A 19,439-nucleotide genomic window follows, 5' to 3' on the forward strand; every position below is an offset into this window, starting at 1 on the left:
TAGTGACGTAAAGCAGAGGGTTTATTTAACAGGCTTCTCTCCGATCAATAAAAAGTACAGCAATAATAATAATAATAAAATGTCCCTAAAAAATAAATAAATAAATAAGAGAAGCTACCGTTGATTCTGAGATCCTTCACTAGGAGCTGATTCTAAGAATGCTGGAATTCCGTGGTGCTGGAGTTCTAGAAGTTCCGGTCTTTATAAAACAGCCCTGTGTGAACGCTCATCATCATCACGGCCTTTTAGAAGAAAATTACAGGTCGGATAGGAGTTCTGAGAGAGAGATGAGTGCAGCCATGACACTGTGCGGTGTGCTGAACAAGATGCGGTTGAAGGAGGAGCTATGTGACGTGGTCCTCAGAGTGAACGAGGTGGAATTCAAGGTCCATAAGATCATCCTCTGTGCGCGCAGCCCGTATTTCCGGTAAAAGGAAGAAAAACCCAATCACATTTATTCTTCAAAGTGTTGGCTAATGGGCAAAACTATACAGCAGATGAGTGAAGGGTGAAATGATGTGTCTAAAAAGAGAAAATTGAGTAATAAAAAAACGATATAATACAGTAGCTAATAAGTAGAGTAAAATAAAACCAGTTCATAACTAGACAGGAAATTCAGTAAAACTTTCACATCATCACCATAGCAACTCGTGATGCACTGACATTACAATAATTCACTGATGTACAGTGTTTCTAAATACACAGATCCTCTTTAGTTGGTTGCTAATACCATCATCAACACCATTGTACATCATCTCGTGTTTGTACTGTACCTGAGCGAACACACTTGATCAGCTAGGGTTACCCTGATTGACAGGCCAAGAGACACGCCCTCCATTTAAACTCTCTCAAACTACAGCTTTCACATCATCATCATCATCATCAGGATTCCAATTCGTGATTTCCAGACTATAGAGCAAACTATTGTTCCTAATATGTTTCCTCTTCTTGATATTCCAGAGCCCTATTCACGAAAGGGAGCAGCTCGGAGCAGAAGGTGTACACCATGACGAATGTATCTCCGGACATCATGGAGCTTATAATCCACTACATCTACACCAAGGAGATTCGAGTCACCACTGATAACGTGCAGGCTCTGTTGGTCATGGCCGATTACCTGTTCATGCGAGACCTTGTTCGTGACTGTTGTGACTTCCAGAAAGCACATCTCAGCCCAGAAAACTGCTTAGGGATTTGGCAGTATGCCGACGTTCACTCATACAACGTGCTGCAGGATCATTCCTACAGCTACTTGTTGCATGTCACGGCCTGGACATGAATATCGTCTGCGGTGCGTTGAGCTGCTGTGTGATATCCGGGCTTCCTGATGTACACCGTCGCGTACGATGACCTTCTCTAGACGTGGAGCTTTTAAAAACGCTATTAAACTACATCCCATTGGCAGAACCTCTGTCTCTGGCTGTTTTATTTCAAACGAGTTTATTTGTGGAGAGGTGAGGGGGCGCTAAAACATCTGAGGCTGTTAAAAATCATTTCAAAATCAATGATCGTTTGAACCATGACTCACAAAAAACCCCACAAAACTTTATTACAAACTTTATCTTTTTATTGCAGTCCACATCTTGCTTTTAGCCCCGTACCCATAGCAAAGTGAACAATGGCATGTTTTTTCATTAATGTTTGAAAATTTTTGTTAAAAAACTCCTTCCCTTGGTCAGTTTGTAGTTTTTTGGTGACTCTACCTTCCTTTAGAATGGAATCAAAGGCTTTAGTTACCTCAAGTCCGGTCTTGTTTCGTAACACACGTACCCAGTGTCACGAATCCTGACGGAGCAGAGATAGGACGGATGCAAGTGCAGGATGAACAGTTGTTTATTTGAAAGAAAGGCAGGCAGACAAATCCAAAACGTAATCCACAAACATGCAAGAGGTCAGGCGATTGGCAAACAGGCATACACGGGGCAAGGCTGGAATCTAGGTTGTGGTCACGGAAAACAGGGTCGATAAACAAAACGAGAAACGAACTATGATGAGGAACTGGAAGCGGATAATCCAGCGTGAACTAACTTTAAACATGGAACGTGACTGTGACTATGACTATGACTATGATACGGACAAAACTAATTCTATGACATGGAACGAGACCACGGTACGAACTAAACTAACTCTATGACAACAACGGAAAAGCAGGTGCTCGCGCATTCGCGCTTAGAGCACGCTGCTTCAAGGGGGAATCATGACAGAACCCCCACCCCCCTCAAAAGGTACTACTCCCGGAGTGCCATGAGTCATCCCATTTCATTGGCGGCCCTGGCCCCTTGGGCTGAATGTCCCACGACCTCAGCTGGGCAGGCAGGCTGAGCGACGACCTCGGCTGGGCAGGCAGGCTGAGCGACGACCTCGGCGGAGCATGAAGGCAGAGCGACGTCCTCGGCGGAGCAGGGAAACAGAGCACTGTACTCGGCGGAGCAGGGAAGCAGGGCGACATCCTCGTCGGAGCATGAAAGCGGAGCGACGTCCGCAGCCGGGCAGGCAGGCTGAGCGACGTCCTCGGCGGAGCACGAAGGCAGAGCGACGTCCCCTGTAAGGCCAGGGAGAGGAGCGTGGGTCTCCATGCGGCCAGGGAGAGGAGCGTGGGTGGCCTTGTCAGTAGACTCGGGCGTGAGCAGAACTTGGCTGTGCGTGTCAGCAGACTGGGGCGTGAGCAGAACTTGGCTGTGCGTGTCAGCAGACTGGGGCGTGAGCAGAACTTGGCTGTGCGTGTCAGCAGACTGGGGCGTGAGCAGAACTTGGCTGGGCGTGTCAGCAGACTGGGGCGTGAGCAGAACTTGGATTAGTGTGTCAGCAGACTGGGGCGTGAGCAGAACTTGGCTGGGCGTGTCAGCTCAGCAAACTGGGGCGTGAGCAGAACTTGGCTGGGCGTGTCAGCAGACTGGGGCGTGAGCAGAACTTGGCTGGGCGTGTCAGCAGACTGGGGCGTGAGCAGAACTTGGCTTAGTGTGTCAGCAGACTGGGGCGTGAGCAGAACTTGGCTGGGCGTGTCAGCTCAGCAAACTGGGGCGTGAGCAGAACTTGGCTGGGCGTGTCAGCAGACTGGGGCGTGAGCAGAACTTGGCTGGGCGTGTCAGCAGACTGGGGCGTGAGCAGAACTTGGCTGGGCGTGTCAGCAGACTGGGGCGTGAGCAGAACTTGGCTGGGCGTGTCAGCAGACTGGGGCGTGAGCAGAACTTGGCTGGGCTTGTCAGCAGACTGGGGCGTGAGCAGAACTTGGCTGGGTGTGTCAGCAGACTGGGGCGTGAGCAGAACTTGGCTGGGCGTGTCAGCAGACTGGGGCATGAGCAGAACTTGGTCATTAGGCTTAGATATTAGCAGAGCTTGGTCAACTGGATCAGCAGGCTTGAACGTGAGCTCAGGGACGTGAGACTTGACTTGGACCTCAGGGACGTGAGACTTGGCCTGGACCTCAGGGACGTGAGACTTGGCCTGGACCTCAGGGACGTGAGACTTGGCCTGGACGTCAGAGCCTGGAGGCTTGGCTTGGACGTCAGAGCCTGGAGGCTTGACTTGGACTTGGATTTCAGAGCCTGGAGGCTTGACTTGGACTTCAGAGTCTGGAGGCTTGACTTGGACCTCACTGACTGGAGGCTTGACTTGGACCTCACTGACTGGAGGCTTGACTTGGACCGCAGAGACTGGAGGCTTGACTTGGACTTGGACCTTAGGGGCTTGAGACTTGACTTGGATTTCGGGGACTGGAGGCTTGACTGGGATTTCTGGGACTGGAGGCTTGACTGGGATTTCTGGGACTGGAGGCTTGACTAGGATTTCGGGGACTGGAGGCTTGACTGGGATTTCGGGGACTGGAGGCTTGACTTGGATTTCAGAGTTGAGCTCTGCATGAATTTGCCTGTAGTAGTGGGTAAACGGCAGGGCAGGTTCACCTGCCAGACTTACCCCCCTGAGAAGTTGTTCTAGCTCGTCCTTCACCTCCGGACTCCCAAATCGCATCATGAATTCCCCCACAAACTGTTCTACACTGTCCAGGTTCCTACAGTGCTTATCCAGTCTGAGCTGCACCCATTGACGGGCCGGTCCAAAGAACCGGGACCACATGAATCGGAGCCAGTGCTTCTCCTCTGGCTTAGGGTCTGACAGGCTGGAGAAATAGCATTGACAGTCTACCAGGAAATATCCTGGGGCACCGAAAAATCCGTCAAATGGATCAGGAAGCTCCATAAATGTCCATTGTGGGAAGTGGACTGAGTCCATAGGGGGGACAGTTGGCGTCGACTTCCGGGTTCTGCGTCTCCTCCGTTCTCCTGCTGCATCCATGTTTCGGCGGAAGATTCTGTCACGAATTGTGACGGAGCAGAGATAAGGCGGATGCAAGTGCAGGATGAACAGTTGTTTATTTGAAAGAGAGGCAGGCAGACAAATCCAAAATGTGATCCAATACGTAATCCACAAACATGCAAGAGGTCAGGCGATTGGCAAACAGGCATACATGGGGAAAGGCTGGAATCTAGTTCGTGGTCACGGAAAACAGGGTCGATAAACAAAACGAGAAACGAACTATGACGAGGAACTGGAAGCGGATAATCCAGCGCGAACTAACTTTAAACATGAAACGTGACTGTAACTGTGACTATGACTGTGACTATGACTATGACTATGACTATGACTATGACTGTGACTATGACTGTGACTGTGACTGTGACTGTGACTGTGACACGGACAAAACTAATTCTATGACATGGACCGAGACTACGCTACGAACTAAACTAACTCTATGACATTAATCTTCCACGTTGTGTGCTGGGAGGCGCGCGATATATATGCGGACATGATCAGCATCTAAACCGCTAGCAGCTGAGAGCAATACAGACCCACGCGAAATCCCAGCCAATGACGGAACAGGGAGGAGACATGACAGAAACATAAACAAAACACACGTGTCCAGATGTCATTACGGTCAACAACGGAAAAGCAGGTGCTCGCGCATTCGCGCTTAGAGGACGCTGCTTCAAGGGGGAATCATGACACCCAGGCATATTTGGAGCAAATATCTATGCACGTGATCATAAATTTCACGTTGTCGTTACTCTCTGACAGGTTGCTCATATCGACTAAATCAGCTTGCCATTGTTCATCGATGTTCTTGACAAAATCCTTTTAAACTTTATAGATACTGGTTTATGTAGACTGTACGCATCCTGCTCTGCTAACCAGTTTTTTATTTCAGTGTCATTAGCTCTTTTACCAATTTTCTCAACAATAGCTCTTTGCAAACTCTCAACGGCACCGTACGAACCAGGGTCTGACAGCATATAATATATATTCTTCATCAATCGTTCAGTCATTTTCGAGTGTCAAGACAAGAATGATCAAACGCAAGTGTAGATTAAGCATTTTATCTCAGAACACGTGAACATGGTATTACGTATTCAATCAAAGTGACATTTTCCTTTCTAAGCAATTTTACATCGCACACAGGTTTAGACACAGGATTAGTTTTACATTCAAACGTTTAGCAAAACATGTAAGATAAAACGATACATGCAAGTGTGTAAAGGACACACGTTGTTTACGAATGTCTTCAGCATTTTGTTTTGTTTAGCTTCAAGCTTTTCTCGCAGTCAGAATAGACGTGGCGTGTTTTGAAGTTTCCCCATGTATGCAGTGGGTCAGCGGGTTCCAGAGATGAGTGAAAGGTCCAGTAGTCCACAACGTCTTCGTACACCTGCTCGTTGAAAACGTCTTTGGTTTTCTCTTTGACCTCGTTCAGCACGGTTTTGATGTGAGACTCATCTGGCCGTTCACACACAATGGCGTCGGCGATACCTTGAATTTTTTCCAGGGATGGGGTGTGATTGATACCACACAATTTCAGACCTCTTGCCAACGTGTATTTGAACCACGGTTTAAACAGTTTTTTCAGCAATCTGTAGGTGTTTAGGTGCAGATAGTACTCATCAGGACCGAACAAACATGAGTGTTGCAGTCGACTCGGATGATCGAGCGCGCAGCCGTGGCAGTTGTCCTTCAGATGTCGTTGGATAATTCTGTCTCGCAGTTCTTCCGTAACCGCACGGTTTCATTGTTCGTTGTCAGAAAGGTCAGATTTCTTTTTCCTAGGTTTTTGCCATCTTCAGAACCCGAACTGGTCACATCATCATCCAGGGTAGCATCAGAGTTGTAGTAACGGGGCTGATTGCTTGTTGATGCTTAGAATGCTTTGACTTGATATGTAGTCAGACTCATTTTTACATATCATGCGGGAGGAGTCTTGGAGAAGGTGGAGTTTCTGCTCAAGCGTGGTATATTGACGATCTCAGAAGAGATCTTCTAGCCTTACTTTTATTTTCGTTGTTTCTTTGAACTATTCCAAAAATTTGGAAGAAGCATCGATTTGTTGGAAGTAGTGTTGTAGATCGTGCCAGCTGGTTCGTTCATACCTTACTCCAGTTCTCTTTGTTATCAGGTGTGTCGTCACCGGTTAATACAGCAACACAGTGCAGTGAAACCTGGTTCTTGGAGAAAGTTGTTGCTCTGAGACCTGTGACAGGGTTGATACAACCCAGGGGTCTGACGTAAGCGCTTCCCCGCATCTGAGCTACTGGCTGGTGAAGCACACGACCGCGGGAGTGGTACAGTCATTGTCTACCCCTTCGCCCCTTATAATTTCTGGAGGGGCAACGGCCCGAAGTCTGGCCTCGGTGTGCCAAGCGAGGGGGCTGGGTGAGGGTTGGCTGACGAAACCTTTCTAGGCGTTGTGTTCTTGAAATCGGCTGTGGTATGTACTGAGCCGTATTTGATGCCCTAGAGGGTCTCTGTCTAATGGGGTGTTCACGATGCAGACTAGCAAACTGTTGTCTAGCCTGTGTAACCTGTAGGCTGCGCTCCTTGCGGTGCAGCCTGGACGAACAGTTCCCCCCGGAATAAGCGGGAGAGAGCGGAGGGCTCTCCTGCAGGGTTCCAAAAGTGGAGACTGGGCCAGCCATATTTGGCATCGGGTGAGGGTTAACGAGGACATTAGCCTTCCCAACTCCCTGATCATATAGGCGAATGCCTGCAAAGAGGCGTCACTCAGGCTGTGGGCAGAAGGGTCAACCTCCAAAGTCTGCAATGTCTGGGACAGGGCCAGCATAAGGTGTGACATGGAATTCCCAATACATCCCATACGTGCTGCTATGTCATAGCGTCTCACAATGAAGTCATCTGTTAACCGGCATTGTGGCCGGGGGCAGCGTGCATTGGGCCGAAGTGCTTCATCAGGTGATACCACAAGGGCGGCAACAGCCGGCACTATATTGGGCATGCGGTCAAGGCCATGGTCCGATGCATCCTGCATATTAGCTAGTGCTCTACAGTCTGTCTGTAGATGAGGGAAACGTCTGGGGTCTTCCTAGCACCTCTGCAGCTCCCCGATATATGGAGCTGAGGGTGGGACACAGAGCTGCGGACTGAGAGGTCTTCCTGAAAAAAGTGCTCTGAGGAGTCACCTGGACTGGTGCTGCATCTAACCCTAGATGTGCCAAGGCCATTTTTACCACAGGCCTGACTGATGTCTGACTGGTCTTCGAGTCCTTCAGTGTACTGTGGCTCGTCCCCTGCGAATAGGGATGAGATGAATGGGAGCTCTCACCTGCCCCCTCCTCGTCATAACCTCTCCCAATAACTAGGCTCTCCAAGGCTCTAGTGGAGAGTGCATCCTCCTCCTGGGTCTCAAAGGCTGGTGGCAGTATTGGAGGCAGCACCCTGGGGGGAGATTGCAGTGCAGCTGCAGCAGGACCACTAGGAGGCTGTGCACTGGGTGGTTGCAGATTAATGAGGAGAGACTTAATCTCTGCAAACTCAGAAACCAAGGTGTCTTACAGCCCTCATGAGAGCTGGGAGACATGGCCTGTGTAGGATGCGGTTGAGTGCCCAACCTGCCCTCTAGCTGGGCCAACCTGGCTGCCCGTGCTGCTAAACTCATGGAGCTATAGTTCATGCATGCCATCTCCGTCAATCCCTCTCTTAAGTGGTGTGATACAGTGCAATTAAGAGCAAACACGCTCACACTATAGCCAATAATAAAATAAGTTCAGGAACTAAATCACAGGGGACGAAAACAATCACCCGTTTCATTGAACCCCAATCAGGGGTGTTGTGTAGCCTATCCTGCCACAAGTCAATTATGAGAATTAAAGAATAACAATATTGGGGAATGATCACTCTATGATCACTATGCACTATGGTGCAATATGGAGCAGTTAAGAGTGAACACGCTCACACTATAGCCAATAATTAAGTCAATTCATGGACTAAATCACGGAGATGAAAAACAATTCAATGAAGCCCAATAGGGATGCGTTGCTTACCGACAGCGCGTTTTCAAAAAATGAAACGACCAAAATCGTGGGGAATAACTCCACGATACGTATAAACAGAAATTTACTTGAGGGGATTCCAACCTGACTTCAATTATTTAGCGTTGTATCAGCGTTAAAGCGAGAAACACCAAACTGAAAATGAACCGTACACTGCCGCCTGCCGAATTAGTGCGTGCCCACTCCTAAACGGCGTTGATAGCAGAGTCACTCACCTTTTGCTGGATAGCGTACTATCTGAAGTGAAATAATCACAAAAAAAGGCTAACTGCAGTCTTTGGAGGACGAATGTTCGTAGCTCCAACCCTACTTCGGGTTACAAGGGTGCCTGCACTCCTGAACCTGCTTACCAACAAGAGGAGATTGCTAAGAGGTCGTTTCTGGGGTGAACGTGCCTTTAGTAAAGGGGCAAAAGGCACACGTCACCCAGGTCACAAGTAACTTTGTTGATATAAACATTCGACCTGTACGTCCAAGTGCAAAGCACCGCCTCTGGAGGTCAGTAGAAATTAAATAGAACCTTAATTAAACTGTTGTTAAAACCTGTATAAGAAATTTACATTCATCTTACTTGACTGAAGCTTTTATCTATAATAACTTACAGGAGACAGGATCCAAATGAGCAGTTACAGGTCTTGCCCAAGAGTCCAACAGTGGCAGCGTGATGGTGCTGGGATTTAAACTATCAATCTTCCAATCAGTAGCCCAATCCCTGAAAAACTTTGCCAACACTGCTTAATACAATATTACCTATGCCTTCTTGTCCAGTTATTTATAAGACACAATGGCATTTGCAGAGTTGTTTGTTGGTATAATGAATAGCAACATAACAATATTACTGTATTGACTCCATAGTTGTTTTGTAGTTCGAAATAGTCAAGGGATTTGGTCAAAATATCTACAAATGACTGCATGAACTGCATTGAAGTAACAGGCCTCTTGGAGATGTTTTTGAATTGAATTGGCAAATTATTATGAGAGTGGCTTCCACCCTGTGCCACCCCTATGCTCCTACTCCTGAGTCCTGAACCCTTACTTACATGTGCTATATGCTGTCTGTGTGTGTTTCAGAGTGGCTATAGTGAAGTATATCCCGTGTCTGCGTGTGCTGCTGTGTGTTCCTCAGAGGGAGCTTCACTCTCTCCACAGTAGTTTTATATCTACCAGACTCTCCACTGTAACCACTCGTGCCTCAGACGCGTCCGGGAACTTGTCCCAAAGCAGCACAGGCAAATCCTACATCTCCTCTGTCTCCGACAATGAATCTGTAAGTGTGCTGCTCTTTTACTGTGAGTTTAGGGATGTGCAGTAGGTGTTTAATCCAGGACCTGAGGAAAAACAGCTGGATTCTACACCTTAAGCGTTTTTGCTTCATTAAATTATTATCATGCACTCATGCATTTCAGACTGGCTGTCAATGTCTTGTATTCTGTAGTTAGGGATCTGAACCACACAGATTACCAAGAGCAAATTCCCAGAATGTTTCTGTAGTAGGATGATGGATTTTTTATTTTATTTTATTTTATTTTTATTATGTTAACATGTTGCTTGGAGAGTGTGGACATTTTGCATATATACAGTATTAGATTAGTTATGTATCATTTATACGATATATTCCTATTAAAGGAACAGGTTATTTATGTCCAGATTTATTTATGCCAGATGGGCTGGTTTGAGTATTGAGAAATATCCTGGGATTTTCACACACAAAGAGTATCCGGAGTTTACAAAAAAATTCCAATGAGCTGCAGTTGTGTGAGCTAAAATGCTTTGTTGATGAGAGCCGTCAGAGGAGAATGACAGGAGGTTACAGTAATGCAAAAAAACAAACAAACCCCCCCCCCCCCCCCCCCCAACTCTTTACAACTGTTGTGAACAGAAAAGCATCTAAGAATGCACAACTAGCTGTGAATGAGTGTGTGAATGTGTGTGGTCCTGACTTTTTACTACTTTGGAGCTGTTTGGAGTATGAGATCACAGTTTTATATTAATGTTGTGAATGGTTTTAATATATGTAGACCTGAAGTTCTTTGTTGTTGCTTTTAGGAGGGAAGTGACAGCATGGACAGTGCTACGATCCAGATCCCCAGAATTGTGGTCACTTCTGAGTCTGGCCTGATTCTGTATTCTGGGACTTGACATATTGTGTTATTGTACTCTTTGCTGTGTTGATAAATTACTGGTGGTTGTTGGTTCACATATTCATATTAGGTTTTTATTATTTTAAAAAAAATTTAGTCGTTTTATAAGAAGGTGGTAATATCTGCCTACCTCCGTGGAAAGAAGTAACCAACAATCTCCAACCCAATGTCATTTATCTTTTATTATTGTATTTTAGAATTGTACAGTTTGGTCCTAATTCTGCTGGATTTCTACTGTGTTTTGTGTTTCTCTAAGGGTAACTTAATATGTATGTGAAAGTATGTATTGAACATCACATCAAACAGGAATTTATGTGGATTTAATGTTCTACAAATGTTCTGAAAATATGAATTATTTATTTTTTTCACCTAAAACATTCTTTGAGCATTCATGAGTTTTGATCCTATATATAGATTTCTAGATGTAAATAAATAAATAAATAAATAAATAAATAAAATAATCAAAAAACATTCCTGTATATGGAATAACAATTAATGAAAACACCACATCAAACAGGAATTTATGTGGATTTAATGTTCTATAAATGTTCTAAAAATATGAATTATTTATTTTTTTTCACACAAAACATTCTTTGAGCATTCATGAGTTTTGATAGATTTCTAGATGTAAATAAATAAATAAAATAATAAATAAATAATCAAAAACCATTCCTGTATATGGAATAAGAATTATTAATGAAAACTCACAAGGAACTTATTATATATTGTGCCAAATTATGTGTATTTCTGCAGAAACATTAAATAATATATAAGCCTGTTGAATTGAATTTCAAATGAAAGAGACACAATGTGACTTTCTTAAACATGTCATGATATATATACACTGATCAGCCATAACAGTAAAACCACCTGCCAAATATCGTGTAGGTCTCCCCTGTACCACCAAAACAGCTCTGATCCATTGAGGCATGGACTCCAGAAGACCTCTGAAGGTGTGCTGTGGCATCTGGCACCAAGACGTTAGTAGCAGATCCTCTGAAAAGATTTCATAGGCCATTCAAAATAATTAAAGACTTCACTGTGTTTCTGACTCAGTGTTACTCCTCAGATTGAATAAGAAATAAAAATAAGAAATTTTCATAAATTTCTTGATTGCTTTGGTTTTCCAGATATATTAAAATTCTATCTTTTGAGTGAAGGCCACTAGTGTCACCTTGTTAATCTGCTGAAGGTTGACAATTTGGTGAGTGCCACAGTAATCCTGGCCATATAGTTTACAGAGTAAGGTAGTGTGTCAACATTTTTGCTTTATGTTTGACCTCCAAACATGTGTTTGACAGGCAATGGATCTTCTGATGGCAGATATATGTGTGCACAGGTAGGTAAATAAGGAAAGATGGGAATAGTTTGATGTTTCACCTGATATCTCTCAGGTCAGAGAGAGGAACTGAAGAAAGTGTGCCAGGCATATCAAGTTAAACTGTAAAAATATAATAATACAATAACAATAAATAAAAATTTAAATAAATCACCTTTTAGTAAATATTTGAAATTAACCTGGAAAGACATGACTTGATTCCACTGGTTTTACTACGTGACTCATTTATAATTGTTGTAAGGCTTGCTTTGGTCATCGTTTATTAGTTAAAAAATCACATCCTCATATCATATGGCTTAATCTGAAAGTCTTTAATTTGGGATTAAGCATTGCCAGAGTTGTTAGTTAGTTCCCAATGTCTTAAAATCAGTTTTATAATCCTATTTAATTCGCTAGGAGATGAATGCATACTGATTGTAGAACAGATCTGACCTCCTCTGGCCAGCGTGTGAACTGCACACAAGTTTGATTACTGAGGCAGTGAAAGCAGTGTGATGTCATTCAAGTGACCTGTGTTTTCTAATTAAGCAGAATATAAACAATTTTTATGGTGAAGTAATTACAGTACAATTACAGTTCCATCCATCTATACCACTTATCCTTCCTTCAGGGTCATGGGGGAACCTGGAGCCTATCCTATGGAACATTGTTGCATACCCTGGATATGCATACCCTGGACGGAATGCCAATCCATCGCAAGACACAATCACATACACATTCACACACCCATTCATACACTACAGATACTTTGGACATGCCAATCAGCCTACCATGAATGTCTTTGGACTGGGGGAGGAAACTGGAGTACCTGGAGGAAACCCCCACAGCATGGGGACAACATGCAAACTCTGCACACACAGGGTCACGGTGTGAATTGAACCAAAACAAACCACTCTCCAATGCGAATCTTATATCACTGTATTTGCCTGGGGCGTCTCTAGAGTTTGATCACTACTGGGGCACAGACCCCCCAAGAATTTTACAAAATTACTTAAAATTTTTGGGGGGGCATGCCCCCCAGGAACATCCATCCATCCAGCTTCTATAGCGCTTATCCTAAAGGGTCACGGGGAACCTGGAGCCTATCCCAGGGGACATGGGCCACAAGGCGGGGTACACCCTGGACGTGGTGTCAATCCATCGTAGGGCACAATCACGTAGTGTGTAAGTGGGTGTGTGAATGTTTATGTGATTGTGCTCTGCGATGGATTGGCATTCCGTCCAGGGTGTACCCCGCCTTGTGCCCGATGTTCCATGGGATAGGCTCCAGGTTCCCTGCGGCCCAGTAGTATAAGCTGTATAGAAAATGGATGGATGGATGTATTTAGTAGTAGTAATCATTATTTATTTTACACTTTAATCATTGTTTAAAATGTGAATGAATAGTGTTGAGTGTGGTTGTTTTAAAAAGTCCAAGTATTGTGGGTTTATTGTATTGGCTTAATGACGTCACCACCATGGCGTGTATTTGAGCTGTAAGTGCAGTCCATTTAGCCTGTTATGGAGCCTTAATTAACACCGAACGTAGGCAGTAAATACCCCTCAGCAGGGGTCACACTGGATTGCGTGGGCAATATTTCTTTCTCGCAATTGCCCTTTAAGCACTGCAGACGATGGGGTGGCTTTAATAAGACCCTTGAGTTGATGAAGATGCCCTTCCATGCCCCGTCCCACTCCCGCGGCTTCCGTAGCTCTCAGTCCTGCAATCGGATCAGGCAGCGCGCGCACACGGAGAGGGACGGAGGGGGACACCGGACACGACTCCACTTCTCTACGGCAAGTAGTGAACTCAGAAATGAGTTCAGTTACTTTCAGTACAGTTTTATTTAATGACTTATTTATTTGTTTTAAACTTTTGGATGCAACAGGACACGCAGCCGTTTAGTGCTCGACTTGTTGACTATCTAGGCTGCCTACCGCACGTGCTGGAATGGACGCGGCCGGCGCGTGCACCTGTTTACAGTTAGCATCTGCTAACTAGTGTTTGGTAGTTTGTTTTCAGTCAGTTTCACTCTAACTTCAAGCAGCATGTTTAAAATAGCTAGCTGCACACATGAGCAGTTATTCCACAGCAGAAAAAAAGGGGCGTGTTGAATGAAATAAATATTAAATTAAACTTATAAAAGTGTTTATTTGTGTCCAACTGGATTAATATAACCACTAAGGATAGGTGTTTATCCACTGTGGGGTTTTTTCCTCTGTCCAGGTTACAGGTGTTTAACAGGTTGAAAAGTGAACAGATTATGTTAATATTTATATAAATAATAAGTTTTTAAAATAATAATGACTAGAGATGCACCGATGCTAAAATTTCTCAGTCGATGCGATAACCGATTATTCAGAGTGATATCTGCCGATAACCGATACCGATAGTTCTGCCTTTTACGCCTTTTAAATTAATAATAATGAATTCCACAATTCTGAAGGAAATGCAAATAAAAACTTTATTCTCTCCATTTCAACAAGTTGTTTCACAGTAACTGGTCTCATAAATAGAAAACACTCAAATTAACATTAACACATGAACTCAATTCTGAGGATTAAAGTAAGATTTCTTAACTTATTGAATGTTATTAATTCGTATTAACATTGACTGAAGTCTAAAAAGCCTCCTGTTTAGTCTCACATTCACTCACCACAAACAAAAGCATTTCTACTTCATCATTGAACATCAAACTGGTAATATATAATATCAACTTTCTTTTTATATATTAACATTAACTGGATATGAAAAATACTGCTCTGCAAATATATTTTTCTGTGCAAAATGTATACTTTTTTTGTCAACTCATCTTCATTTAAATCTTTCATCAGTGTAGTGCCCCTTTAATTCAGCGCGAGCAGCTCGAAACTCCCGCTTCACTGCTGCTCACTTCCGGTGTAAAATTGTAGCAGTGCAGAGATTACAGACTGCAGTTTTGTCATCATTCCACACAAGAGACATCATCTTTACCCACAGCACGAAATCGATGTGTTTTCCCGCCCTCTTTTGATTGACAGGATATAATCAGCCCTGATCATCGGATGTTTTGTAACTATGGTTGATAGCCGATTAGCATGAAAAATTGCCTTTATCAGCTGATGCCGATTATTGGCTGATGCGTCGATGCATTTCTAATAATGACTAATTTTTATCCATTTTTTCAATGACCATTTTACTCGGTGTACAATTTGTCTTTGGGTAGTTATCTCTCTCTCTCTCTCTCTCTCTCTCTCTCTCAATATTACTTATTTATGTTATATTTTATGACTAAGTTAGTATTTGAATTTACTGTAACTCTTGAAGACAAGGTTTGGATGTTTCTTTTCCATTTCTTTTTATATAGTAAACCACAGGAATGCATCTATCCCACTTTTCTCCCTTATTTTGAATATATATATATATATATATATATATATATATATATATATATATATATATATATATATATATATATATATATATATATATATATATATATACAATATATAAAGATAAGTAAGAAAAATGAAAATAATACACAATGTGCGCTGCAGGCCTATGTGGATTATTTTCCTATAACAGCACAGCCCAAAGTTTCTTATTCCTCTTATACCACAGCAATATGTTAACGATTGCAATTTTTAATTTAGGATGCTATTATATGTCATGTTTAAAAAAATAAATATATATATATATATATATATATATATATATATATATATATATATATATATATATATATATATATATATATATATATATATATATATATATAATTACACAGTGTTATGGAACATCTGTGGGGCAAGTTCCAATTATCACCTGTATAGCAGCAGATTTCTTTTTGTTGTTGTTCACAGTTACCAAGCAGGGAGGGTGAAGGTTATCATGATGCCACTGCTTCAGGATATTCGCAAACTGCTGCTCATGCTATATCAAAGGGCAGCTGGATACACTTGGAGACAGACTCTCTGTCTGCCCTCTTCTGCATACATGAGCTTACAGATGTCTGCAATTGGCCAGTGTTGCCCTAATCAACAAAGGGGAGAGAGTAGGACATCACTCCTACACAGAGCGCTCGGCCAGTGATGGCTGTGGTATCAACCAACTTCAGACTATCGATAGGGTGAATGCTCTTTTGTTGCTAAATCACAGGTTTATTCTTGTTCTAATACGTTTACAACTCATTCCTAGGGACTTGTTTGGTGGATGCTCAACATAATCTACATCTAAATCTAATAGTAATAATAATCTAAGTACATTCTAAAAACAGGAAAAGTATGATTTTTTTAATTGATCTGGGAATTCTTTCTGTAAGGAGACGTTTATTTAACATTCAGGGAACAAGTCTTCAGTGTCAGCACTTTTTTGACAGATGTAAAGCAGTGAGGGAAGCGGTAGCTCAGTGGTTAATTATCAGGAGGTTGGGAGTTCACATTCTAACACTGCCAAGCTGCCACTGCTGGGCCATTGAGCAAGGCCCTTAACCCTAAACTGCTCAGTTGTATACTGTAAATGAGGTAAATTTAAGTTGCTCTGGATAAAGGTGTCTGCCAAATGCCGTAAATATAAAGCTGTTCCATAAGGTTTTCCAGCACAGGAAAAGTGTAATACTGAAGATCGTTGCTTTTTGAAGTTTCACTGTAACAAGCTGCATTTTTTTTTATTATTATTACCTCAAAGAGAAAGAAGAAGGCTGGTTAGGAAAATGTATCTGTAACTGGAACTAACTTGTAACTAAAATGAATTCACTGGCAAATTGCTGGGGTATAACAGGAAGAAACATAAAACACTCCAGGATATGCTGTCATAGGAAAATAATCAACTCTATGGTGGTACCAGTAACTCTGCTTCATATTAGGCCTTATCATACCACCCTGTCCTTGATTATTTTTCTTTAACAGTACACCATTTCCTTTTTAATACTTACTTAATGTCAATATTATGCCTCTAGCTCTCTATTGAGAGTTTTAAATTATAATTAATATTTGCAATAATTTCTGCAAGTAATATGCTCCTTGGTTAGTATTTAAAGAGAAAAAACAGTGCATTCAGGACATCCTTCAGTGTCATCAAACGTCAAAACTATAACACAATTATTACAATAATTACAATTATTGTGTCTGTCATTTACTGTATTTTTGCGGCACAGTGAACAGAGACACGTATTCTATTTTAAAAAAATTTCTTATTGCGATATGCACTTACTGTTCTCCTCTCAGTAGCTGACTCTCTATAAGCACACTGTTGGCATTATTATAGGAACTCGATTACAGAACCGTCAAGCATTACTTCAAATTCTTCCAGTGACAAAGAGCCCTAAATTTAGCTACTCAATAGAGGTCTCCTAAATTAGGCAGGGTGGACAGGCAGGCCTGAAATGATTATCTCTCTCCTTCATATCCATGTCGAAAGCCTGTGGCAGCACACCAGCTCCATCTTATCTGCATGGTAGGAGGAGAGTGCAGAACTGACATTGTTCAGAGGCTTCCTTATGAGGAATTTCTTCAGATGCATTATAGCACCTGAATGAGGCAGGAAAACACACTTGCTTACATACTAGCTTTATGGTAATATTTAGAGCACACAAATACCAACATTCATTCACTGTAAGAATGTGGGGAAGTTGAGATAGATTTTATTATAAACAGCAACATGTAGGACCATTCAGTAAGAGTTAATAATAGTGCTACGAAATTCTCAGTGATAAAAAAGATTGGTTGTTTATTAGATATTCACACATTCACATATTCACACATCCACACTTCAAACATAGATATTCCCACATTCACGTTTCTGATGCTGACGGCTAGAAATGAAAAATATAACTAGAAACGGTGAAAAGGGGGATGGAGAATCTAGGAAACCTAGGAAAAACTCCCTGACCTGTTCTTTAAGAGTGAATCTTAGTAAATCATGGCATTCATGTATTATTAGTTTAATTGTTATAACTGGTGATGCTAGTTTAAGGCATGTTTTATGAATGGCTGAATTGGATTGGATCTACAACATATGCCTACATACATCTGTCTCTACTGATGTAACGTGAAATGGTTCATCAAAAAAATTGCTTCTTTGTAGTTAAAAGAAAAAAATAGTCATTAAATTACTAACATCAGTTATTTTAACAAAACCTTTTTGGTAGAACTATATTTCTATCACAGTAGTATTAGGTACTTGGACAATTCCATTGTTATAGGTGGCATTTTAACTCGTGTTGAATTGAAAAATGTGTCACTGCCTGTATAGGCTTAGCATCAGTGAGCCTGTTTGAGACTGTGTTTTTGAGGCATAGCTTGTCATTTGACCTTTTATACAGAGAATACAGAGCAATATTTAAAAATGAAATATTCAGTTGCGTGTTACAGATGTGCATGTATAAATGGTGGATATGGAATTACATGGACAGAGATTGTCAAGAGAGGACACATATTACAGTTTCAGAAAATGTCTTAAACATTTGTTTTATAAAATGAACATAAAAAGTGTAGTTTTAAAAACATCTGCTGATAAGGTTGACATTTCCTAATCTAACATAACATGTCTTCATGTCACGATTGGAGGTGAAGACAGATGCAAGTGCAGATTTACTTTTAATTGGTTGCAAACAAAAAACAAAATAAGAACTATGAATATGCATCAAAGACTAAACATAAACCAAAGACCTTAAACACAGCAACATAGACAACAGCAAAGGAAGACAAATGTAAGACAAGGAGTGCAGTGCAAGCTGTGGCTATATGAGCACATAGAGTTCATTAACATGACATGATTCAGGTGCAGGTGATCATGTGACTGTGATGCAGTGAGGTGCAGTGGTTGTTGGGAACTGTTGTTCAGAGTTACTTCTCGGATATGCATGACACTTCATATGTGTTGTATAGATAACTGAAATAGGAATCAAGTACAGTGCTGTGTAAAAGTGATATCTTCTGTTTTTGTGTATATCTCATACTAAATAAATTTAGATGTTCAAACAAATTACAAGGTAAAAAAACAAAGGCAATCTGAATAAACACACAATACAGTTTTTCTATATTTATTTTATTAAAGGAAAAAAAGTTATCCAACACCTGTCACCAATGTGAAAAACTAACTGCCCCCTTAAACTTAAAATCTGGTTGTGCCACCTTTAGCAGCAATAACTGTAACCAAACGCTTCCAATAACTGGAGATCAGTCTTTCATTAACTTCTTGGACTAGGACTTACTCCTAGGCTTTGGATCATTGTCTTGCTGCATAATCCAGTTGCGCTTGAGTTTCAACTTACGGACTGAAGCCCAGACATTTTTCCCTCAATTATTGCCAGTTGTCCAGACCGTGAAACAGCAAAGCATCCCCACATCATCACACTTCCACCACCATGCTTGACTGTAAGTATGATCTTTTTGTGGAATACTATGCTTAGTTTTGTCTTCCAAACAGTTCCACTTTCGACTCATCAATCCACAGAACATTCTCCCAAAAGGTTTGAAGATCATCAAGGTGTGTTTTGGCAAAATTCAGTCAAGCCTTAATGTTCTCTAGGTTAGCAGTGGTTTTCATCTCGCCACTCTCCCATGAATGCTGTTTTTGCCCAGTGTCTTTCTGATAGTGGAGTCATGAACAGTGATCTTTATTGATGCAAGAGAGGCCAGCTGAACTCAAATATGAATGCAGTTTCA

At 42.1% G+C, this 19,439-nt stretch overlaps 3 protein-coding genes across 3 annotated transcripts in view; all 3 read left to right on the forward strand.

Annotated features, from left to right (window-relative positions):
- Positions 1-11,358, forward strand: part of opn4a (opsin 4a (melanopsin)) — a 45,070-nt gene extending 33,712 nt beyond the window's left edge. The window contains exons 8-9 of the mRNA XM_017462838.3: positions 9,405-9,600; positions 10,380-11,358. Of these exons, the coding sequence (XP_017318327.1) occupies positions 9,405-9,600; positions 10,380-10,472 (289 nt within the window). The 3' untranslated portion in view covers positions 10,473-11,358. The remainder of the gene's footprint in view (positions 1-9,404; positions 9,601-10,379) is intronic.
- Positions 125-1,397, forward strand: LOC128632740 (kelch-like protein 10). The gene is made up of 2 exons (XM_053679815.1): positions 125-427; positions 961-1,397. Exons 1-2 carry the CDS (start codon positions 159-161, stop codon positions 1,277-1,279), a joined length of 588 nt encoding a protein of 195 aa, XP_053535790.1. The 5' UTR covers positions 125-158; the 3' UTR covers positions 1,280-1,397.
- Positions 11,359-13,482: 2,124 nt separating the features above from the next.
- ldb3a (LIM domain binding 3a) overlaps positions 13,483-19,439 on the forward strand; it is a 63,043-nt gene continuing 57,086 nt past the window's right edge. Inside the window, exon 1 of the mRNA XM_047154034.2 lies at positions 13,483-13,589. The gene's annotated coding sequence lies outside the window, so the exon portion shown is untranslated. The remainder of the gene's footprint in view (positions 13,590-19,439) is intronic.

This window comes from Ictalurus punctatus, chromosome 3 (assembly GCF_001660625.3).
Source record: "Ictalurus punctatus breed USDA103 chromosome 3, Coco_2.0, whole genome shotgun sequence".
Taxonomy (NCBI): Eukaryota; Metazoa; Chordata; class Actinopteri; order Siluriformes; family Ictaluridae; genus Ictalurus; species Ictalurus punctatus.